This window comes from Macrobrachium rosenbergii, chromosome 5, assembly GCF_040412425.1.
Source record: "Macrobrachium rosenbergii isolate ZJJX-2024 chromosome 5, ASM4041242v1, whole genome shotgun sequence".
Lineage (NCBI taxonomy): Eukaryota > Metazoa > Arthropoda > Malacostraca > Decapoda > Palaemonidae > Macrobrachium > Macrobrachium rosenbergii.
Genome location: NC_089745.1, coordinates 6,776,119 through 6,802,198, shown reverse-complemented (window position 1 = coordinate 6,802,198; position 26,080 = coordinate 6,776,119). Strand labels below are relative to the sequence as shown.

Sequence of the window (26,080 nt, the reverse complement as noted above, 5' to 3'; positions counted from 1 at the left end):
TCCCATGGGAGATATAAATGTTCTTGAGAAATTTCACAGAAACAGGTGGCTGTCAGCATCACCTCATCAGGGAGACACCCGAAGATGATTCCACTGGAGAAAAATAATTTTGAACCGTTCCCTGAAAATCCGTTGTGCCTCTCCTGACCTAGTAGCGAATTATATCTGGTGATTAGTTGCCTGTGGCGGTTTTTGGCCAAGGTAGAGAAGGTATTGGGCAACCCTACCGCTAAAAACTTGGTGAGAATTAGTACTTCAGTATTTTCAGGAGCCATCCCCTTTGAAAGGCGGGAAATTTAAATTTTTAAATATATAATTATACACAATTACACATATATTTGTGTATATATATGTGTATGTGTATATACATATACACATATATTCATATTGTGTGTGTGTTTATGTACATTAAAATTGTGTGAATTTTACTCCTTGTGTTTAACACTAGCCTTTATGTACTGTACATGAAGTTGTGTGTGTGGGTTTTAATACAAAAGATTAACCTAAGTTTTAATCAAGCATCCACGTTCCTCTTCGATCTGGCAACTTTTAAAAATTCCAGCTGGTGCTGCGATAAATATTTTTCATTTTCACCAAATGAAATATAGACCTGCGTACGATCAGCTGACCTGACCCCTATTAGGGACGCGGCAGGTGAAATTCCTCCCCATTATAGCTCGTAAATGATAACCTTGCATGATAGAGAGAGAGAGAGAGAGAGAGAGAGAGAGAGAGAGAGAGCTGGTTCCACCTGTGTCGTTTTTTGCCTCGCTTATCTGTTGTCGTAAGACTAGTTTTATCAAGTTTGAAATGCCTTCTCTCGTGGAAAAAAGTTTGCTGCACATGCAAACATCATCTGCTTCACTTTCGCTTCCAGCTTGTTTGCGTGATAGCTGTGGTGTTAGTAGTATGTGTGTGATATATATATATATATATATATATATATATATATATATATATATATATATATATATATATATATATATATATAGAGCCTCGATGGCTCAGTCGGTTACAACAAAACACTTCGAGGGTCTGTGGCGCGGGTTCAAACCCCGCAGCCGACTGATCAGAGGGCAGAACACTTTGCTATCCGTGTAGACATCCGGGATTATATATGTAATCAACGGATAGGTTTGCTTAAAAAGCAAATGGATGTTGGGCAGACTAAATACACACAAAACAAAGCCACTACAACACCTTCTAAAAAACATAACAAACATCTCACACGTCTCGAACGCTCGCCATACCAACGCAATAACTTCTCGCTGCTGGGAAGAAAGGGCGTTGGGTCTGGTATGATATGAAACATACGTACCGGGGTCTAAGCGATGTCAGGCAGGGCAGCCGATCGAGACCACAGGTCTACCCAAAGCCAAATCAAAAGTCCTTCAAAGAAGGCATCATTACCCCCATACAAAAATGGGAATAAAAGCACGTTAAAAGAAAAGAAGAAGATATATATATATATATATATATATATATATATATATATGTATATATGTGGTGTTAGGTAGTAGTATGTGTGATTATATATATATATATATATATATATATATATATATATATATATATATATATATATATATATATATATATATGTGTGTGTGTGTGTGTGTGTGTGTGTTGTAAACGAACATCAATGACGGAATTAAAACGTGATATGAAATATAAACAGTATATGGCCATGAGGAGACTGAAACAACGGAGTGCAAGAATAATATTTGTGTTAGATATGATCTTGAATTCTGTGTGTGTGTGTGTTTGCGTTTGTGCACGCGTGTGTGTGCGCGCGCGCATGTATGAAAGATTTTTTTATCAGTACTTCTGCGGGTGTATAAGAGTGGTTTTTGAAAATGTTTGCTGGATGTTTGCTTTGAAAACTGAAATGTGTGGTTGGAGCCGTATCCGTTAATGAAGAAACTCACGGTTGTGTAGATATTTTTCTCATTTTTGATAAAAACCGTGGGATTTTTTTTATCTGGAAAAAACACTAACCCAGAACACCTGATAATCGATCTAAAAACTGTTATTCCAGAGCCCCTGCGCATCGTCATGGATGACGTGTGAACAATCTTAGCGGAGGCATTTTTGTGTTCGTCTGTGTCGTGGGAGGTTGGTACGGTGTTTGGATAACATTCCCGTTTGTTGTGACTTGAAGGATTGTGTTTTGCCTTACTCCTTCTTGAAGCAGTTGTGTACAACATAAATCCGTTTATGTGATGCTTGGCTACCTTAAAAAATGAGCGGGGTGGAGACTGTCATTGGATTTTTAAAATTTTTTGCTGCGGATAAGCTTTTTTCAGTTTAATACTAGGAGGATGCTAAAATTCCATTTCGATGGTGTGAATACCTCACTTTTTAATCACTATAAATGAGGATAGGGAAAACTTGCATTTCATTTTCCTTCGTATTTATTGGCGTTTTTATGGTTGGTCGTCTTTGCCTCAAAATCATATACCTGCCGGTAGTAGGTTAAACCCACTCTTTACAAGCACGGGCTCTTGTTGTTCCTCAGAGCAACGTTTAAATACATTGCTCAGGGCACATAATTTATTTCCCTCTGGATGAAGTATTCGTTCCCTGAAGGTCCCCCCGACTCCGGAGAGAGGTACGAGTGAGTATATCCGGGTGTATGTAGCAGTAGGCCATTGGCTGCGTATCCTGGAGGCTTGGCCCACGAGATTCACACGGCACATCCCAATCATCGTCCTCTTGCACGGAACTTTCACCTCCTGACGTAGCTCCGTTCTGTGTGTGTGTGTGTGTGTGTGTGTGTCTGTGACGTTTAACGAGAGAGAGAAAAAGTGAGAGAGGGACGAAGTGGTGTTCCCCAGGGTCGGGCGCTTACTTTAGTGTTACGGCGACGGTCGCCTGGTGGAATGACAATCGGTGCGGTACTTTGTCCGTGGAACGATGTGGATTGCTCGTGATACGGACGCTTATTGGAATAATTTACACCCTTTATTTTTGAATGGCAATACGAGATGAAAATGTGCTTCTCAAGTGTTGCAGCATCCAGAGACGCTGCCTCGCTTTTGTTAGATGTGAGATGAAAGTGTTCCTTGTGGTGGATGTTTGGGCATCAGTTAGCCCCACTGGGTGTTCTTGAGGGATAACATACCCCATGCAACGTAATACAATCATGAATACATTGTGTATTCGCATGTTAACAGTGATGACCTGTATTTTATGATTTTCTCCTGTAAAGTGTTCGCAGAAAGTGGATTTATTTTTATTTCGTTCTGATGCTATTCTTATTAAACTGGAAAATTAGGAATGAATTTCCCTTTCGAAGTAAGCTTTTTGGGGCGATTAATATGGATTAAAATTTTATCGAGGATCTCCCTTGAGTGATCTGCAGTAACGTAAGTTAAATCTTTTGGTTAAATTGGTTTCCTTATTTTTATTACGTCTCTATTTGTTCATGCTTCTTCAGATGTATGTATAATTACACATATATATATATATATATATATATATATATATATATATATATATATATATATATATATATATATATATTAAATTATATGTATATGAAAACACAAATGACCTGTTAAAATCAAAATTGTTATTTAAATCATTGTCATACTAGTATCAAGTCATAAAGGCAAAGGTGAATTTTTCCTTAGTTTGGGCAATTGTGTGTGGTTGTATTTAAAAATATAAAAATATCATGTTTAAAACTGGTGAAAAGTGTATCACTACTTAATCATATATATATATATATATATATATATATATATATATATATATATATATATATATATATATATATATATATATATATATATATATATATGGTATGCACTTACAAATTCATATGTATAGCTGTACCATAACAAAATCAATTAGAATAATTACCTCCTGTGACAGCCTTACAGTATCCTGTCAACTTTTACTTTTTACTCTCGTGTAAACATAACTTATCTCTTCTGTCGGACTGTACATGTGATTGTTGGCTGGAGTTTTTGCGGCTTAATAACTCAGTATTAGCAGCCGTTGTCTTGTCCCTAAAACTTCAGTTGACAGGCGCTGTCAGTCTGCCACTTCCGGCTAGATAAGTATTTAGAGGACAAAGAGATAGATGTGCTGTAAAATGCTGGGGTACTTGTTTGAAGTGTTTGTGTATTACCCGTTTTTATTTTGTGTGTAGCTTGTTTTTAAATAGGTATTACAGAGTTGTGTTTAATAATATATATATATATATATATATATATATATATATATATATATATATATATATATATATATATATATATATATATGTATGTATATATATATATATATATGTATATATATATATATATATATATATATATATATATATGTATATGATTTTAAAATTAAGCCGTTCCTTCTAACAGGAGTTGTTCCATAGAAAATGCAACAAAACGCTCACTGTCACGTGCTTAGCTTAACTGCTGAATTGCGGATGAATCCCTTGTGCAGAAAACTGTCAACGTTAGCTGCTTCATACACTTGCACTGAAGGCTCATCAACAGTGCGTCAGACTCCCTGATACACACTGCTATTATCATTCCCCATTCTTATCACATGACCAAGACTGATCTTTTTATGTTACTTCACATTTCTGATGTTAATTCTTCTTACTCCAGTTATACTACACAAACAATAATAATTCTCGTCGTCTTAAGCTTTTTTTTTTTTCCAACATCCACACTTCACTTCATGAAAGAGTTTGGCTAATCAGTCCTTTCGTACATTCCTGTCGGCTCCCATTGACACTCCAAGTTGACCCTCTATCTCTTGCGCAAATCGTCCTACCTTCCTTGCTTCAACTGGGCAGAGACGTCCGGTCTCTCATCTCGCCATTATCTGATTCATTTCCCCTAGTTGTCAGTACAAATGTGGCTTCCAATTACTCTCATAATCTTACCGTACTTCACAGTTACTCGACATTTTCTCCTCTTGCGAACGGTTTCACTAGTTTTTGTAGCTTGTTTTCGCTATTCCCAGTTACAGTAGAACTGTATCACTACAATCATAAACCATTCCGCCTGTGTACATATTCTAACACATGTCATGCCTCCATCATAAAAACATGATTACCCCTAACAACTTTACAATGCCTCACTATCATTATATATATAAAATATATATAAGAAATCGAGGGATGAAGGCACGTACCATTTGCTAACTCATTCTTGAGTTTAACCTTTTGCATTCGCTCTAACGTTAAAAAAAAAAAACTTCAGATAGGTCATTCAGCATGTGTCTCATTCAGTATAAAGTGGCCGATTTCCTCATTGGTAAATATAAAAAAAAAAATCATTTCATTTACAACATTTGTGAAAGAAAATCCGAACGATTTAGTTGGCATTTTGAAACAAAAAATTGAAATGGACATTTCTGAAGCAATTTACTGATGTGATTATCGATGCCTGCACAAGATTGTCTTGTGGAAAGTTTGTGGAGGCTGGAAATGGAGATAAAAAAAAGTAGGCCGAAGACTTTATTTAACTACATGTATTCTCAGTTGCACTGTTATTTTTTTATAATGCACCTGTAATAGTTTTAATTACATTTCCTCATAAAACTGTATGGTGACATTTTTGTAACACTTCATAATGATAGCCTTCAAGAGGAAAGTAGCTGTAGAAGAAATTAAGAAGGAGAGGGAGGAAATAATGAAAATGAGGTTGAGGGTGGAGGAGGTAAGGGAGGAATTGTAAGACAGGAATCGCTCCTCAAAGGTAGGCACCTCGTTCTCCTCCATTGTAATAACTGTTATTTACCTTTCCTTGACATTTTCGCGTTGGCAGTCGTCCGGAAGCCTTAACACGACTTCGTCATGTGTCTTTTTGTGTGTGTGTGTGTGTGTGTGTGTGTGATGGTGGTGGGTTATTAATTACGTTGCCCCAGGTGAACCAGGTAATTAAATATTTTGTTTTAATGTAGGGCTCGGATTTTTTTTCTTTATTATCCAGCAGGAGTAACGTTTCGTTTTTTTCTTTCCCGTTACAGGTACGCTTCGTGTAGGTGACACGTTAATAGCACCGTAAGAAAGATGCGAAGATGCACTTCGTAACGTCTTGAGACTTAGGCTGTTGGTGAGTCAGATCGGGCGAGGTGTGAGTAGGTTTGGTGTATCCGGGAAACAAATTTCATTATGGTTTAATTCGGTCCTCAGAGACATTTGCCTCTCACAGTAATAGTATGTGTGAGTGGGTGTGTAATAATTAGTATTCCTCCTGCCTGAAGCACTGGTAAGAGAATAAGCATGTCTTCACCTATGAAATTGCTAATTGTATGATTACATGGATCGATTTACATATCCGGGTGTACATGCCCGGTTTTCGAAACCTGCTGTTAATACTGAGAGTTGATGTTTTCTGGATGAAAAGCAGCTATTTTTATTTATCAGTATTGCCAAGCTTTAGAGATTTAGGTCCCAGTACCAAATGTCATGTCTGCACAAGCAGAGAAGCCAAAAATAAATAAATAAATAATAATATTTTTTTAGTCTCTAAGCCCTTACAAATTTTTAACACATTATTTTACTCTCTGGGTTGAAGAAAATTACTACGAACCTTCTCTTATCTAACATTATTTTTCGTTAGTACGTACATATGTATAATTATTTTATTTTTTGATCCATTCCATCCATTGTATTAAATGGAAACAAGTTTTCGTGGTCATTGTACAGTAGCCTGTTTATCGTTTCTGCTGGAGAAGAGGGCTGCTTTTATTTATTGACATTACTGCTTAAAGTAGTTAAGTATCCCGTTCTTGATACTTAATAGGAAAGTGCTTCTAAGTCTTGAATAAACTGATTGCATGGTTTATGTTTCTTGATATATGGCATGACAACTTCACTGGTCACTGACGCTCTCATTAAGAGCATATTTAACTAATGCATTTAAAGATAAAACTGAGTTCAAAGTTGTTTAACGTCTTAATATAACCAGTGTTCTTCACCTTATAAAGTAAGTGTAGTTAATATACGCCCGCTTACCTAGCTTATTGAGACCGTATGTCAAACCTTTTAGTTTTCTGTAAAAGAAAACTATTGTGCCGGCTTTTTTCTGTCCGCCCTCAGGTCTTAAAAACAACTGAGGCCAGAGGGCTGCAAATTGGTATGTTGATCATCCACCCTCCAATCTTCAAACATACCAAATTGCAGCCCTCTAGCCTTAGTAGTTTTCATTCTATTTAAGGTTAAAGTTAGCCATAATCGTGCTTCTGGCAACGATATAGGACAGGCCGTGGTTAAAGTTTCATGGGCCGCGGCTCATACAACATTATACTGAGACCAACGAAAGATAGATCTGTTTTCGGTGGCCGTGATTATGCGCCTTAGCGGCTGTACAGAAAACTCGATTGCGCCGAAGTTTCTTCGGCGCATGTTTCACTTGTTTGTCAGTGAGATCGATACTGTGATACGTTATCTATTGAAGGCCTTGATAACGTGTAAATTAAGTTCTTGACAAAGCTTAAACGGAAGACACTCGCTGTGGGTCAGTTACCCTCGCTTTAAATCGATACTGTCTGTACAAGAAGTTGAACATTAACTTCGTTTTACCTCAGGCTTACAATGGCATGGGACTTCAGCTCCCTCAGCTCCCCCTTTCGGCTAAATTGGAGAAACTCCAACTTTCAGACAGTGTGTCTAGGATTATGTTAGGTCATTAATTTCTTGAAACTCTCTACGGGCTGTTACATAAAGCCAACTTTCTGGAATAGCCTGAAACTGTAGAATTTGTAACAAAACCAAAAAAATTATTATTATTGGTTAATAGCTCAAAAAAAAAGCACACACATGAACAGAAAAACACAAATAGAGGAATGTACACTAAAATGAAATTAAAACAGCTTAGATAAGAATAAACACGTGAATATAAATCAAAATGAATACCGGCAATTGAAGAGCACGAGAAAGTTGAAAGAAGTAAGAGGGAAGCGCTTCAGTAAGTAGATAGGAATGTGAGGAAAAGAAAAAGCGATCATTAATTGAAAATCTAAAACAAGATATAATTAAAATGAAAGGAAAGAATTGTGCGTGGGTGAGAACAGAATAATAGCATGACTAATGGGATTAATGTAAAAAAAAAAAAAGTAATATAATAGTTAAGTGAAATTAATTTTCATATTATATTGATTGTTGATATATATATATAATATATATATATATATATATATATATATATATATATATATATATATATATATATTATATAATTTATATATATGCATATATAAGTATATATGCATGCATATATATATATATATATATATATATATATATATATATATATATATATGTGTGTGTGTGTGTGTGTATGTATATATTTACATATATATACATATATGTATACACACACACACACACACACACGTAATAGTGTTATCTTCCTCTCGACTTGTTTTCAGTGGTATGAGCGAAAGGTAGCAAAAATAGCAGAGAATTTGTTTTTACGCTTCATGTTACGGCCCCACAGCTGATACGTTTGCGATAATGTCAAAGTGGTGCAGAAAAAGACTCAGCGCATCGGAAAATCTCTGTCGTCAGAAAGTTTACATATAATTAGGCCTCAGCGAAAAAAAAAAAAAAAAAAAAAAACTATCCTTTGGACCGATATGGGTGCTCAGGCTATTTAGGAAATTGGATAGTCATTCGGCCGTAAATAAGCCTTCTGTAATTTATTCCGTCCAGACAGCTGTGAAATATTGGCTTTTTATAACAAATTTCCACCCGTAAGTGTTTTTGAAGTGCTTTTTCTGAAGGAACCCTAATGTTCCCATTACTTTATTTACTACTAGGCACTTCAGCCAGTTTGACTTGCGATTTTGTTTATGTGTGATTTGGAAGTTAAATCATGTTTTATAACTGGAACATATTACTTTTACTCTTCCCTCTTAGGGAAAGGTATTTTATTTTCCTCACGTTTTCTGTTTGCTATATATTTTTTTTTTACTTAATCTATTTCTGAATAGTAACGGCATTTACCTTGAGTTATATTTTTGTAGTTGTAATATATAGTAACGCGGTAGATTGGGACTTTTTATTCCTACACATTTAATATTATATACTTATACCTAGTGTTATATAAATAAATTCTAGTAAAAATATATTTGCAGCTCGGGGCAGTCAAAACCCGACGATCCTCAAACACAGTAAGCCAACCTAATAATAACTGTAAATGACCTTAGGAGTGGTTACCGTTACATGGGACAATTCTCCCTCCTCCTCCTCCTCCTCCTCCTCCTCCTCAATTCTCCCTCCTCCTCCTCCTCCTCCTCCTCCTCCTCCTCCTCCTCCTCCTCCTCCTCCTCCCACGCGTGCCTGGCGGGGGTTTTTCGACCGACTCTGAAAAAAAAAAAGATATTGATGGTTTGGAATCCCGTATAATTTTTAACTCTCCAAATATTTTCCTTTTAATGGAAACCTATGAATAAGTTATTGTTCGACCACGGTGCACTTTCATATGACAGCATAGATCGACGTGGCTGTGTGCGTCGTTTGCGTTTATCAGAAGCAATGATAAGACTGGAGAAATATAAGACCACTCATTGTATTTTTTTAAGATTAAAATGACGAGGTATTTAAAAGGCGTTCGGTTCAATATTGTTATTCACGGTCACAAAGACAGATGCACCAGCGAAGTAATTCTTGCAAATGAACGAACCTCTATACCCGTTGTTAAAAAGTAATAATCATCATTCTGCTTTTGTTACAAATTCTAAACTTTCAGGTTGTTGCGGAATAAGTTGGCCTTAGATAAACAATGCAAAAGTTAGAGGTGCTCCAATTTTGCCGCAAGTGGGGAGCTGAAATCCCATGCCATTGGAAGTCTGAGTAAAATGAAATTAATGTTCAGCCTCTTGTACAGACAAAGCATTGATCTAAAGCAGTTAAGCGACCCCATTGTAATACAGTAGCTATAATTATACGGTGTTGTGGTGATTTTCATCGAGTATTAAAACAAAACCAGTGGTAAGAAAAACATCTGTGGCTCCCAGCTCTGAAGATTTCAATGCCAAGCGAACTTGCACTAAAATCCTTATCAGTTTATGGTAATTGTGTCTGGGTCGCGTTCAAGCACAAAAGACCGTATGTGAATGGCATGATGACTTTTCAGTGAAGTGTAATAGTTATTCATTTGTTATTGTTTTTGTTAGGTTCTTAATTAACGTAAAGTCTGCGCTCTTCGAATGGTCGTTTTCTGTCTGTATCATTGCGGTATTGATACACCACGTCGTGATGCGATTTTGAACCGCCATGAATGTTGGAGGAATTGTGGTGTTTATCTTCTCGCATTGATCACTAATAGGAAAGATTTCCAATTCCCATTTCCGTCCACATGTCCGATCAGCCGTCGTGGTTCGGTGCTCAGGAACCGCACGGGAAATGTATTTTCATATGTGGTGTTTATAGGTTGTGTGTTTGAAATGTGAAGTATGCTTGTCTCTTTGCATGAGAGAGAGAGAGAGAGAGAGGTTGAGAAGAGGGTTGGGATGGGGAGTTGCTAGCTGGTGTAATTTTCCTAGCACGGTGAGAACTTGTCAGCGAATATCATTTCCATCCACAATGAGCTGCAGCAACAGGAAACTGGTATTATGAAATATTTTTCCCTATCCCACTGCCATGTCAGGTCAGGTTGGAATACGTATATATTTATATTTTAACCAGTGTCTCTCGTTCTATCTGCCTTCTTAGAGATACCGGTAAATTCAACCAGTTGGTCTTCCTTGTGGACCAATTGCCAAATGTATTGTCGGGGGTTTGACAGTAGCTTCCCTCTCCCTTTTCAAGGGTTTTGGCAATATCTCCCCTTCCCCTTTCCAGGTTTTGGCAATATGTCCCCCCTCCACTTTTTAGGGGTTTGGCAATATCTCCCCCTCCACTTTTTAGGGGTTTGGCAATATCTCCCCTCTCCCCTTTTCAGGGTTTTGGAAGTAGCTCCCCTCTCCCTTTTCAAGTGTTTAGCAATATCTCCCCTTCCCCTTTTCAGGGTTTTGCCAGTATCTCCCCGATCTTCAGGGGTCTGACAGTAGTTCCCCTTTTCAGGATTTTGGCAGTAGCACCCCTCTCCCCTTTTCAGGGGGTTGAAAATAGCTCCCCTCCCTTTTTCAGGGGTTGAGCGGTAGCTCCCCTCCCCTTTTCAGGGGTTTGAAAATAGCTTCCCCTCCCTTTTTCAGGGGTTTGACAGTAGCTCCCCTCCCCTTTTCAGGGGTTTGGAAGTAGCTCCCCTCCCTTTTTCAGGGGTTTGACAGTAGCTCCCCTTTCCCCTTTTCAGAAGATAGTTCTCCCCTCTTTTCAGGGGTTTGATAATGGCTCATGAATATATAATTAATTATCCTGAACTTTTCCGAATCCATAAAAGAACCTTTCAGCCGTCCAAATACACACGTAAAACGCATCGCACAGGTGACCGGTTTTTATATTTTATAGCCTTTTAAATGTTACATATTCGATAGGGGTCTAATGAGCAATGTTATTCAGAGCAGCTTCGTTTCTTTCATGGTCATACAGTTTTATAGTTGAAGATTCGGTTTGAATGTTTTAATTATTCGGTATTTAAGATAAACTCTCGTCCTCGTTAACTTCTATTAGGAGGGGGTTTAAGCTTTTACGAGTCTTACGTTGATACGGTTCTTATTTAAACACAGCATTTCATTTTTTATCGGGGTACTATTATTGCAGTTCAATAAACTTAGTAGAAGTTGCTTTAAGCACAAGCATTTTAAATAGGAGTAAAACGAAGTCGTTCCCGTTACAGGGTGTTGCAAAATTTGTTTTTACAAGCCGCTCGTGCATTTAGACGAGTTCGAACTCCCTAGGTAATTCAGAAGAATTCCTTCTGTCTGCCACGTTAACAGATGCGTGCGTGCGTGGGCGCGCGCGCGCACACATATGTGAGTGTGTTTGTGTTTTTTTTTAAAGATGAGGGAGAGGTATATATCTTTAGTCCCGTGCACATCAGCTCCGCCCCAGTTTACGGTGGTCGTGTGCTGAAAGAGCTTTGATCATTTTATGCCGCAGAAAATTTTCGGATCAAAGAGAAGCCAGTTGCTGCGTTCAGAACGGGCATGAATATTCAACGGGGCTCGTTAGGCCAAACTTGTGTACCGTGGTGTGGGAGGCTCTGGGATTAGGAGAGGGCATGGACCCAGCCGGCAAACTTTATCTCGAAACTTACTCTCCGACGACGAACCCCAAAAAAAAAAAAAAAAAGTTATCCGCTTCAGTGTTTGTCGATGGACTGCTTTCTTGATGAAGTTCGGAACGAAACCTGCTGGTCTTTGCATACAGTGACGCTTTTTATTATTATTATATTTTCTGGCTCTCGTTTATTCAATTTCGTGGATAACGGTAGGTGTTCCTTTCATATGCAATTTGTGAGCTACTCATAAAAATTAATATTTTCCATAATTGATTTACCAGTCTGCGGCACGCACCAGTATTATATACTTTACATATATATACACACACACACACACACACACATACATATATATATATATATATATATATATATATATATTTGGAAAGAAACACATTGTGATACACATACATACATATACATATATATATATATACACCATAATGTACCTGATAATTTCATTTGGAAAGAAAATATATATATTATATATATATTATTATTATATATAAGTCTCCCCATATATACTACATATAATATATATATATATATATATATATATATATATATATATATATATATATATATATATTATATATGTCTGTATATGTGTTTGTGTTTGTGTGATAAATTCAATTCAAAAGATAATTAAGCAGTTTTATGATCACTGCGTAAGTCTCCCCTGAAAAGATATACCCAAAGCCTCCACGAAAAATCTCCCAATTGCGTTGCCCGAAAGAGCGGAAAATTTCGGCTCAGTTTTTCGGTTGTGGCGCCAGTGGGAAGTTATACCCTCCGTTGGAAAATGTTACGGATTCGTTTGTGAAACTGTCGGGAGCTCTCCCTGCTTACCGTTTTGGGCGCTTGGTTCCTTGGAATGAGGCAAAAACATCTAGGGATAACGGGAGCAGCGAGAGAGCTGCATGCGCGAGACTGTATAATTATGTCATTGCAGTGGGTTTCTTGTTACTTCGCGCTCTTGGCTGTGTCAGTTGGCTTTGCAGAATGATTGGGATTACGATGAAGCGTCTCGTTTTTCTTTGAATTCCATCTTCGTATTGTTGAAATTTGTATTTTAGGTTTTGATATTTTGGGCATTTGTTCGTCTCTGCATTCATTCCTTCAAACAGGTACAGAAGTTATCTGTTTTTGTTTAATCCGGGTCGTTGTAGTTTTATATTGTTAGAGTCTTCTATTTCGTTTCGTCGTGTGAAACTAATCAGTGCAGTGTTTAAACAACTTTGAGAATGTGCTGATAGTCTGAGGAATTGCGTGAGGATTATTTTAATAAATTCTCCATGTCTCCATAATATAGGATTTCATATTTTGATTTATATTTGTAAAGGATTTATCTTAATCTGCATCTTTTTTTGTATCATTGTTAATAAGTATCCGTAGCAGTTATATCAGTAGAGGCTTTAACGGAGCGGTTTATTCACTGTACTCTGCAACGTTATATCGTTTGGTGCCTTTGATTTATAGTTTTTTCTGATATACCATGTACTGCAGAAACTAAGTATACAGGGCATACATTTATGAATAAACAAATTCATCTTCCCCATATTTCATGATCGCAATTCTCGTAAACATATGAATTGTGCACATGCACATTGAGGAGAGACCAGAGTTCGATCCCATGGGAGAAACGTCTCCGCGTTTCCTGAAAACCCATTGTGGCCCCGTTGACCTAAATAGTGAGTCCTGGTGGTTAGCTGACTGTGAAGGGTTACATCCTGGGTAGACAAGGGACGAGCGAAAAACTTTCAAAAATGTTTACAAGCAGAGAAAGTTGAGAGTACAGTGCTTTCTCTTTTCATCCTAGTTTTGACCATTGTCTTCAGTGATGTCATTTACTTCTCTTTCAAATCAACTTAAAATTTAGTAAGAATTGTCATGAAGTTAAATCACTTTTTTTTTTCGTTTTTTAAGGGTATTAGGGTACATTGAAACCAAGAGATGGAACAGTTGGCAGAAGAATTGATAACAGTTGATTCGTATAGGTATTTGAAAGGGAATATAATGGATGATAGTAGGATAGAAGAAGAGACGAGACGCAGAAAGGCAACTGCACATGCAACTCTCCGTTAAGGAAGTAAATTATGGATGTTGAATGTAAATGAGAGAAAAAAAAATGTTGGCGCTGTCTAGATAAATTGTTCGCGTAGTGTAAGAGGCTGAAGAATTGAAAGAGTGAGGGATGTGGAGATAATAACATATGAGAAGGGATGACCAGTGCTTTGAGAGGGTTCGGTAATGTGGGAAGAATGGAAGGTGATTTTAGTGAAAAATGAGTTATACATTATGCAAGACCTTATACCCAAAGCTAAATGCCTGGATTGACAAGCCTTCTGTCTTGGTATATGAAGATCAACTAATGTAAGTTTGTTCCTTATTCATCCCAAAAAGAATGTAAGAGACTTGCCCTGTTTTTGTCTGGAACCATTACCAGTAGAGAATCTATATATATTATATATATTATATATATATATATATATATATCTATATATATATATATAAGATCAACTAATATAAGTTTGTTAAATTTCTGACTCACGTTGGATCAACCCAGGTCTCTCAGGTGGAAGTAAAGCGATCCACTTGTGTGGCCCAGTGGATTGCCCCTGTTTTTTGTTCGATGACGAACCATTATTTCTATTCCACACGATTGTGTGTTGATGATTTCTATATATATATATATATATATATATATATATATATATATATATATATATATATATATATATAAAGAGAGAGAGAGAGAGAATGTTACTTTACTGCTGTAGATTTAATGACGAGAAAAAAAAAAATATATATATACAGTATATATATGTGTATATATATATAGATACACACACACACAGACTGTATACAATTCCGGTATCTTTCTTTCGTTTCATCATCATTAAATCCAGAGGAGTAAAGTAACAAATCTTCGTCTCGTTGACATTTGCACGAATGCAACCGAGACCTCCCCGCAATTTATGCCCGAACTTTGTGGAGAAAATGAGGCACGGTAATAAGGGGATATGGAATTATGAGGGGAAGGTCGCTGGATGGAAGGCGAAATTATGAGGTTGGGTGGAGGAGAGATGTTTTCGGGAATAAAGCAATCAGGTTCGGCAAGTCCGCAAGATAAACAAGGGTAAATGAAGGTTTTTTTTTTTTTTTATGAAGAAACCCTTTCGTGTGTGTTGTAAGGGTTCCTTGATGCATGGTATGTGCTCTGTAAAATCCATCTTGCTTGACGTGTTGCAGAATTCAGAATTTATGGAATCGTGTCAGTTATATCCTGGAAGATAATGTAAGGAATATTAGTTTTGTGTAAAATGTGTTTTTGTGGAGTTGGCTTTTCTCAGCCGTTTTAATTTTGTTAGAATATTTAAAACAGGTGAGGGCAAGAAATGAAATTATGTACTGTACCAAACAAAACCGCTGAAACAATTTATCCAACTTCTGTCACATTCCTTCGAGTATCTTTGTACATTCTTTGTAATATCTTGACATTAAATATTAATCTCCACACATCATTTGCAGTCTAACCGTAAAAGTAGAAAACACCATGGTGGTGCTTATTCTTTCCTAATCTTTTTTTAATGGTTTTAAAAAATGAGTCGCAATAGTCATTTTAATGTTTAAATTCTTCTCGGTAATCCTCCAAAACTCTGTCACTGATGCGTACCTCCGTTCAAAAACTGCTCCGGATTATTTTTTAAATTATCAGCTAAAGACCTAGATGATATGCTGGCAGTGTTCAGCCAGAGCATTACTCCTATTGTAGTAGGTGGATTTTGCGATAAATTTTTTTGCCCTTTTCCTTACTTTCTACAGACAGCAGTGGCTGGAATTTTGCTGTTTACTGAAGACACAAAGGATGATGAGTAGGTACTCCTTTTTTAAAAGATCCTATTAGCCTCATTTTCTGAGTAATGCTATGACAATGCCCCTCGTATTTACCAAAACATCACCCCCTAAAAGAATGTCTACATTTACTATTGCCTAGGAGAAATGGTATAGGGAGTCGAGATAAATTATCCCAGCCATAACATTATATGAAAAGTTATCATTTGGAGGTAAATATAAGGATCATCTAGTGTCCCTTCTCCCTTAATTAAATCAGTTTGTAGAGCTGTTGCCTAAGAGGGAAATATGCAAACTGGAAGGTATACAGGTATGGGGAATATCAAGGCCTCTGCCATGACTCCCCATTTGTGAATCACTGCCAATCATGTAGCTGATATTCATGAGAACAGGGAGAATTAGTCAAATTTATTCTCTAGATTATGCAGTTATGAGGGACTGGTCATGAATTAGCAGCTTCAGCTCTTTGTATTTAACCCTCAACCCCTAACAGTCCCACTACAGAATGGATGAGAAGATATTTCGTTTTATTTTCTGAAATTCTTGGATCAAAGCGATCTTAACATATTAAGGATTCCTAATGACAGCTTCATTGAGCTAGAATATTGGGTTATCCTGGGTTGTGCATTGTACAGGATGATGGTCATCAACATTAATTCTGTTGGCTTAGTTTACTCTGGTGATAATGATGGAGATCTTTCCCATTTTTGAGTATGGATGGGAGTAATTTAGGTGTTGTGCATAGTTTCTTTTACTGGTGCACTTGAGGATTTTCCTCTAAAGTAGGTAGTAAAACAGCCTCAGAATGTTCAGAGTTGCTAATATTTATGAGCAAATGTTTTGCAGTGTGAGGCAAAGTATCCATCTTAAGTATCCTCTCTTAACAGTCAATGCAGTGGACAGCAAGATAAAAAGAAACAAGGCATGAAGTGCCCTGACAGCTCTACCCCCATGGGGTTAAGTATGAGAAAATCCTATTTTTGCACAAAGCCTTTATGATTAGTAGAAAATGTTTCCTCATTGTTTATTTCTCCTTTACTTCTTGAATAAGTGAAGCCTTCACAAACATTTTAGGAAGTTAAATCTTCACTAACAATTTAGGGAACAGAATTGTATGCAGGTAACCAAAGTGGAAAGTCTTCATTATCATCAGTGGAAAAATCATAAATACATTAATTGTGAAGAGATTAGGGAATAAGTTGAATATGATCACTTTACCTTTAGAGATTACATTTATTTCCTCATTTCAGAAGGCAGTGGATTCATGATGGGAGGACTCAAACGTCTACTGCGGTGGTTCCCTAAACGGGCCATGAGGAGGGGTGTCTACCTACTGCTCCTGTGGTGTTGCCTTTGCTATCTAGTTGTTAGGTAGGTGTATGACAATAGTGGCTTTGTTTACACTTTTAAGATTCATCTATGTGATAGAGATGTAAATCCAGTTATTTTTTAAATACATCAAGGGTGTAATTTTTTATACACTTAAGGTCTGTTATGATTTTTGCCTGTTCCTGTAATAATACTGATATTCATTGATTCATGTTCCATTTATGATCTTCAGAGATGAAACTGGGAGTTACTCATGATTTTTTTTATTGCAGAACCACTTTCTACAAATTTAATCAAGGTTCTTTGTTCTATCTGCATATTTGCTGAAAATAGGCATCATTGGCTATTTTGAGTTGCTAGTCGTGAATATGGTTGCAAAATTACAGTATACTAGATTGAAAATTAGTTGCAATACAGTGCCAGACACTGCTTAAATGTGAGTGAGTTTAGGAAATACAAAAACAAAAAACCATAAAGTTTTAATCATATTCTTTTATATGTTTTCCCCTTGTACTTTAGTTGGAATTGACACCTGAGCCTTTCTTTCCTTCCATATTGTGAGTTAGTGTGGTGATTGTAATTCATGGCATACTCCAGATCTCATGGTAATGTTAACCAAACAGGTATTGTCATCTAGTTTTAAAGAAGGCTATAGGTTAGAAGAAATAGTGTTTAGGTTAAAAAAATTGTAAAAAAAAGTTTTTGCACAAAAGTGAATGAATGATTATATCTTCACAAAAGGCATAAGAAAATGTTACATGGAATCTCATTTAGGTTAGAAAAATTGTATCAAGTTTTTTGCACAATTGTGAATGAAGGATTATCTCTTCAAAATGCAATTTTGAAAATAAAATTGAACATTTTATTATCAATCGGTGAGTGAAAGTTATGTACTTAACCAGACCAGATGGGCATATATAATAATATTTTACTACTACTGTACAGTATCATGTAGTAGAGTATGACTGTATTATTATGATGTAGATGTTTATTTCAATAACCACTCCTTTGAATTCTAAAGCCATTCTTATTTTTGCAGATTTTCTGGCCAGGATGAGTCCACTTTCAGCCATGGAGGTACCATGACTGGCAGGTTGTTGCTTCAGAAAATAGTTGAAACTCGTGCACCACCACTTGTCACAACAGAAACTGCTCCCAATGCAACAACGGAAATGAATGTTTTGGAGCTGGAGCCATCAGTTGATAAATCTCCAGTACTTTCAGAACAAGACTTAGCTGCCCAGATCCAGGAAAAAATACCAAACTTACCAGTTAGATACTGGCAAAAATATAAGGGCAAAGTTTTATCTAAGAATAAGACATGCGCCAAGTTTCCTTCACTCTATGATATTAGTTTTAATAACATGTATTGGCAAACACTACAAAGTAGTAATGGAACTTTCCACCTTTATGGAGCTTATTATGATAACAGAACATTAGTTGCCATGAAACCAGTGATTCGTATACTTGGTATGATAAACAGGCTTGAGCCTAAAGTTAAAACTTACTGTCAACTGTGGTTTGATGGACACAAAGAGCCAGTGTTTGCTCGTGTCTGGGAATACAAGTACATATGGTATAAAAAATGGGGAAATTACAAGAATGGACTTTTTCAGCCATATCTTGTTGCATGTCAAATACCACCAGGATACCGCCATCTTGTGCCAGAATCTGTATCACTGGTGGAAAAACCATGTGATATGGCAACAACAAATTTGCGAGTAATTAATAATCGACCACCTTCGGGGCAGAAAGAAGACTTCGCAGTTTGTGTTAAAGGTCTTGACTTTCTCCATGACGACTTGAGTGTTCGATTAGTAGAGTGGTTAGAACTTTTGTTCCTCCTTGGAGCCAACAAAGTGTTTTTGTATGATTTAGAAGTTCACCCCAACATTACTAAAGTGTTGAATTATTATGAAGAACAAGGTCGAGTGGAAGTTACAAAGTTAACGTTGCCTGGGGAGCAGCCTAACATACCTGGACTCTTGCATATGTATTTGAAAAGTAAAATTACTAACAAGAGGCAAAATGAGCTCATCCCGTATAACGATTGCTTGTACAAAAACATGTATCGTTACAAGTATATTGCTCTACTGGATACTGATGAAGTTATCATGCCAAAAAGTTCATTGTCATGGAAGTCGTTAATGGAAACTGTGATACCAAAAGCATTGAAAACCAAAAAGGACCCTCGTGCATCCTATAATGTACGTAATGTGTACTTTATGGATACTATGCGTCATGCCCATGGATGGTTCAGAGAAATTCCACACTACATGCACATGCTGCAGCATGTGTATCGTTCCAATAACTACACCAAACCAGGTCAATATGTTAAGTGTTTCCATGACCCAGAAAGAGTTCTCACCCTTCATAACCACTTTCCTCTTTCATGCCTTGGTGGAGGTTGTTCATCATTTGCCATTGATACAGAAGACGCCCACTTGCAACACTATCGAGCAGATTGTGTAAATTCTTTGAAAAAATCTTGTTCACAAGAATATAAGAATCATACAATATTGGACACAACAATTTGGAGGTATAGAGAGCCACTAATAGCACGTGTCACCGAAACCCTGGATCATCTTGGTTTCTTTAATCTTGGAACAGCAACGAGGTCTAATGATCCACCTGCTTCTGCTGTGCGAAAAAAGTAATATCTAGTGTTATTTTAGTGCTGTATTGCATAGTTATTGTGCCTTAACCCGTGTGATCTTTTAGTGGTCTTATTCCGTCCTTATAAAACCCAAAACAGTATTCAGTTTCAAGTGGCTGCTATTGCGTAGCTACTCTTTTAAGAATCTATTAAGGGTTGCCAAAACTGTCTGTGAAGAAGGTGTATGATGGATGGTGGCAGGTGCTGCTCATTTTAAATATTGCTCCCGTCTTTCAGCATCACCCAAAGCAGTTTCTTAAGCTGCAGTGTTACCTTATTTAAGGTTAAGTGTCGAAAGAATTGAGAAAAAAATTATGAAAATTCTTTTCATCAAAGTTATGTATTGCAATACCAGTGGGAAATTGAATTAGGACATTATGAATATGTAATGCTTTAATAAAAGTATTTACTGTACTAAAGTTAGCTTAAGTAGTCGAGGCTATTGGACTCCCCTGTGCATTAAAATCTGACTTTATCACTCGTTAATCTCGTATGGTTTTTATATTGTTCCATTGTACTTAAAAGCTGCATTATTAAGTTGTTCAATGTATTGTTAAAAATCTCAATAGCTGTGATAGCTTTTACAGTATTTTTCATTTAATTTTGTGAATTTGATGATTGGTAAAACTGTGAAGTGCATGAGTTTCCTGTCAGTATTTAAAGAGAAAAAATTTTTGCAATTTTAAATATTTATGGGAAAATTATTTTCAAATCTGAAAATTTAGGACAAAAAATTTTAATGAGGTTTTATTGTATCTATGTTACTGATTTCAAAAGGTTACTGCAAGCATCAGTGAAATGGCATATATTGATTTGCCTGTATATCTTGAATTGGCAAAATATTAGCCTTTGGGATATCCTTTCCATTAGTAGGCTAATTTCAAAGGTAGTAAGTGGCATGCCTCGGCCAGTATATATACAGCTTAGCTTGCAAAACCAAAAATTGATTTGTTCTTGTATAAAAAGAAATCATGTTTTTATGTACTGTACTCTAAATGCAACGTGGTTAGCACCTCAAAACCTATAGTAATGTTATCACCAGCAAGGCCTGAATAAGTTTTCAGATTACAGTATTTAGATTGTATACAGTAGTCCTTAAATTCAGAGCATATTTAAAAACCGCATTGACATGAATCCTATATAGAAAAGCCATATTTGTTATTCGAAAGCCATAATTTGTAAATATTTACATTAATTTTTAGTACAATTTGAAATAAGCTTTGAAGTTTTTCATCACTAAGTGGGTCTGTTTTGATGGAAACATTTTTTCCAGATAAGGCAATGTTTTCATGTATAAGAAAATTTCATTTATAAGATATTATTTTAGGTTATCTTGCTTGCATATGAAAAAAAAGTGATACATCTACTATAAGTGCAAGCAAAAATACTGATTTTATTAAGTTACCTGAAAAATGTTGGTTCTATAGAGGTTTTGGTTCCTTTTCAAGGAGTCTTGAATTTTGAGGTGTATAACAAACTACTGATGTCCCTTAATAAGCCAATTTAAATGACACAAATAGAACTTTTTTCCTAACTGCAGACAACTTATGCCACCTCTATCATAATGAAGGTTCTAAGAGACTATGTTGCTTCCTTAAGGTGCTTTCAGTTTAAGCACAAGTAATGAGAGCTTTACAGGGACTACTTGTTTGCTTTTATCTATTCAGGCATTTAAAGCATGACCTCTGTGTTTTAAAACCAATGTATAGTAATCCCTGACATCTGTCTTGGTACATTTCTAATGAGCCTTCTTTCATTTTGCAACATTTGTTATGATAAAATATTTTATTTTCAGATGAAACTAATATTCTGATTTAAAAGAAAAACATTTACAGTAGTGACTTGTCATATAATATGAATATTGTTAGAAAGCTGGGACTACACTCTTTCCATGATGTTGGTATACTGTCACAGAATGAATGCACATCATTTAAACAGGAAGCTTATTATCACTAATTACAAAAATGAATACTATAACTTTAAAAATAAAATGGGTAGAATTTGCATGAGAAAAAACTTTGGTCTGTTTCAAATACTATTAGTTTACACATTTTTATACAAGTATTGGAAGTTATAATAAGGAAATCTGTGGAATAAAATCATAGTTATCAAAATTCTGCCACACTATAGAGGGTAACAATCAAACAGTCTAAAAGAAACAATCCGATAACAAAATAATTCTAATGGAGTAGTCATTTTAGGGACAACCTGTACCCAGTGTTAGTAGAAAATTGCAGTTACAAGCCTCTTAAATGGATATCAATGGTTGGGGTTACATACTACCAATAATAATGTCTTTTCCCTTGAAATGTTCAGATTTAAAGACCTGTTGAATATGAAATGCTAAAATTATGAACTTCTGTGCTTTTATACGCCTATAGGTAGTACATTATATCTGGTTCCTTAACATTAAAAAATAAGGAAATATAAAATTACAGAGTAGGTTACAACTCATTTTCACATGATCTGTGAGACAAGAGTAGGAGACTTGTGACTGTCCAAGCTGAATGCATACTGTTATTTTGATTTGACAGTATGATCTGAATAAGGTCTGCTTAAATACTGGACAGAATCTGCATGTCAGGTATTCTGATGGACAGAAGCTACATATCAGATATTCTGATGGCTTGCACAAATGAGAGGATTGTTTATTGCCCAAACAAGCAAAATTTGACACTAGTACTGAATATTTAATTTATAAATACTCATAAATCAGACACAGTGAGTTGAAGGACTATACTTGAACAATACATTCAAATGAAATGGCAGCAAAATTGTTTACCTTCATTTGGAAAACTTAATGTATAGTGGTGATTTATAGTCAGTTAGGAACAGGTAGAAGCATGGATAGGAAGAAGCACAAAAGATTTTAAACAGAATAACCTAGACATCAGTTATGAATAAAGCAAACAATTGACAAATACATGGTAGATAGGAGCAGACCAACAATTTGTAGGCAAAGAATGGATGGATGTATGAAGCTTGGGCCATATGGCTTTGCATTGGGCTGGGAAGGTCCATTCAGCACTTATGCAAAGATAAATGACTGATACTAGATCAAAAGGACAATTTACACTTTAAAGCCTACACACCTATTCTGATAGTTTAGAATATTATTTAAAATCTGGGATAATGAATTTGCCTCAAACAGATACAAAAGTTAGCTGTATTACACACTTTGACAAATGAGAAATCAGCTTAGTTTCATAAATTTTCAAGTTTTTTTTCATCACATTTCATGTATAAACTACATACTATTGCCTTGCAATGTCCTTTTAGGTTTAATAAAAGTACAGTATATAGTAAAGCACTCAGTCTTAAGGATCAGAATAGAACCTTTATAACATTTTATGGTAGTAATGTGGATTAATTAAAAATAATTGCATCAGCCTCCCAGCTTCCATATGAAATGGAGTAATTTGTCTGTCATGCTAAAGTAAGATAAATTCTTTATCCATACTCCACTGGTGGGGCCTGATATCAGTGGGCATGTCAGGTTACATCCAAGGCTGAAACCACCACCACCAAGCTAACCTACCACAATCCATTGTGAGTACTGTTTGCGATTTAGTACATACCGTGGAATAAGGGGGTCTGAGATGACTTTATCCATTCTCATTTCAGTAACCAGGCCTTTGAGACTTCTTTAAAGCAGAATGCATGAATGAAGTGTGGTATTTTTGAGAGAAGAAAAAGAACAAAATTAAAAGTGTTAAAATGACAAGTTAAAAATCACCAAAAATGATGCCTCAAGACCATCACAAGTGACCCTGGTAACTTGGATCTAGATAACATTTCTGATCAACCAGGGTTATGGATATTACCGTATATTACTGTACGGGGAAAGTAGTCTTAAACAATAATTATAGACTGTGCCTCTGGACAAACTAACAACTGACTCCCATGTTGCTCTGGGATTTGGGTATCCCTATCAATGCCAGCCAATTCAGAGTAGACTGCTCATAAATGTTTAAAGTAGCATGGCTTTCTTTCCATAGTCCAAAGAAATTAATTAAAACATGAGATCTTGATATGTTCTGTTTGAATTATTCTACTGTGCTATTCTCCTGAAAATTATTGTACTTTGCTATTTGTTGTAAAATATTTTGCATAAAATCTTAGCAACAACTTGGCATACGATCTCGTGAATTATACAAGAATGAAGCTTCAATTAATGCCATTATTTTCTCATAACTGGAACTTCTTTGCTGCTTATAAACTTCTATTTAAAGATATAAGGAGTGGTTCCCTGAAAGAATAATGAGAGACATGAAACCATTTTTTCTAATATCTGAAAAAATGTTTAGCCTTTTTTTCCAATATCCTAAACATATGTCAAGGGAACAGATATGAGGTTTAGCAGTATTTTATTAAGTAGATGCTGTTCTGGAAAACTGGCAGTTACTTTTAGGTGAGGCACATCACTAACTTTTAAATCCTTAAAGCATGATTGGGACTATTTAAAAAAAAAATGAGTCTACACAGGAAATTTTGCAAATATGAGCTAAATGTAGCTTAACATGAACAGAGGATCTTAGTGCACAAATATGAAATATTTTTGCTTCACTAAATACCATGTAGCCTGTTTTTCAATTGTATTTGGAAAATACAAGAATACATTGTATTATAAGTCACAGGGATTTATGAAAGAAATGGCTGGTCTCAAGTCTCAAGGAAAGCTGTCTTTGGGAAAATGAAGGCCATTTTCAAAGTTATATGGGCATATTTTCTGTCTAATTTGGCAACTGTGCAGTTAGATTGCTGAAGGACTTTTTGAACAACTTAAAGAGTATACATATCAAGTGTTAGTGCACTGGTAAAGTATACATATCAGGTATTAACAATACACTGGACATAAGCAATATTATGTTTTACTGTCATTACAGTTTAGTAGGAATAATCATTATTACATGTAAGATCATCTCATTCATATGACTTCATAGGGAAAAATCTGGTGCATAAACGCATTCTTTATTATTGTGCCTAGCCCTGAAAGTATGTATGTCAACATAATATTTATTTTATAATTAAAGCCAAGTTTCATGTGTGAATGAAAAATGTGATTTTGAATGAGCTGAGTGTAAGAAATTTCATGTTCATCAAGAGTGCCATTTTACCATTGCTTAGTGTATAAGTGTAAATACTAAGTCAAGTCGTTTTGTATTGGATGTTAAATAAATTCAGTAAATACAGTACATCATTTTCTTTTTCCTACATATTTTTAAAAATTTTCAATATTTTGAAGAATATCAAAAGAGAAATTATAAGCTCATGAACTGCAATAACATTAAAAGTGCAGTACTCTAAAAATACTCGCTGTTCTACTACTACTACTACTACTACTACTACTACTACAGGTTTTGGGAAGATGATAATGTGAAGCCTATTCCTGACCATACAGATTTAAGCAGGAATGAAAGGGTCTGCCTTAGACCCTAGAATAATGGCTTAGTAAACTGCTACATTAAGTTAAATAACTTAACTAATGAAGAATGGTTTGACTTTTAAATTAGTGTAATTAATGTGATGAAAATTTTTTGGTAAAATTCTACATATGCATGTAGTGTACAGAGTTTAACCTACCATTCTATATGTCCATATCACAGGATAATTTACAAGCCAACAACATCCTTCTTTTGGTCATCCTGCAATTTGCAATAAAATTTACCAACTACACTGTTATAGGCAGGAAGAGACCAACATATTTCTGAGCAAATGTAAATTAACTTACACCTTGTTAAAAAGGAGCTTGAACATTAAACATTAATTTTTAAATTTTAAATAAGATTACAAACTGCGGTTTTTGCCGATGGTTATTCAATAACAATGTTTACGCTTAACAACTACTCAACCAAGAACAGAAGAGTAGGTAAGCAATTATAAACCATTGTTCTGTATAACCTAATAAAGAATAATTGACCATAAATACAAATCTTTCCCAGCTACTGGTAACTGAAAAATTGAAACTGTTAGCTTTGAATTCTCATGGCAGAAATTGTAAAAATCACAATGTATTCACTACTCAAAACATTTTTTTATATAAACTCATCATATACAGTGTACTGCCTTTTTTTTTCATAGAAAAATTACCCATAACACTTAGTCATAG

General features: G+C 35.7%; 1 protein-coding gene across 10 annotated transcripts in view; it reads left to right on the top strand.

Annotated features, from left to right (window-relative positions):
* LOC136838473 (uncharacterized) overlaps positions 1-25,163 on the top strand; it is a 606,774-nt gene extending 581,611 nt beyond the window's left edge. For 2 of the 10 annotated variants that reach the window (XM_067103427.1, XM_067103425.1), the window contains exons 2-3: positions 17,237-17,357; positions 18,355-25,163. In XM_067103427.1, coding sequence (XP_066959528.1) covers positions 17,237-17,357; positions 18,355-19,972 — 1,739 coding nt within the window. In that variant the 3' untranslated portion in view covers positions 19,973-25,163. Of the gene's footprint in view, positions 1-2,854; positions 3,369-5,991; positions 6,078-17,236; positions 17,358-18,354 lie in introns of those variants that run through there. The other 8 variants (XM_067103433.1, XM_067103426.1, XM_067103429.1 and 5 more) reach the window with 6 other exon arrangements.
* The last annotated feature ends 917 nt before the right edge of the window (positions 25,164-26,080 follow it).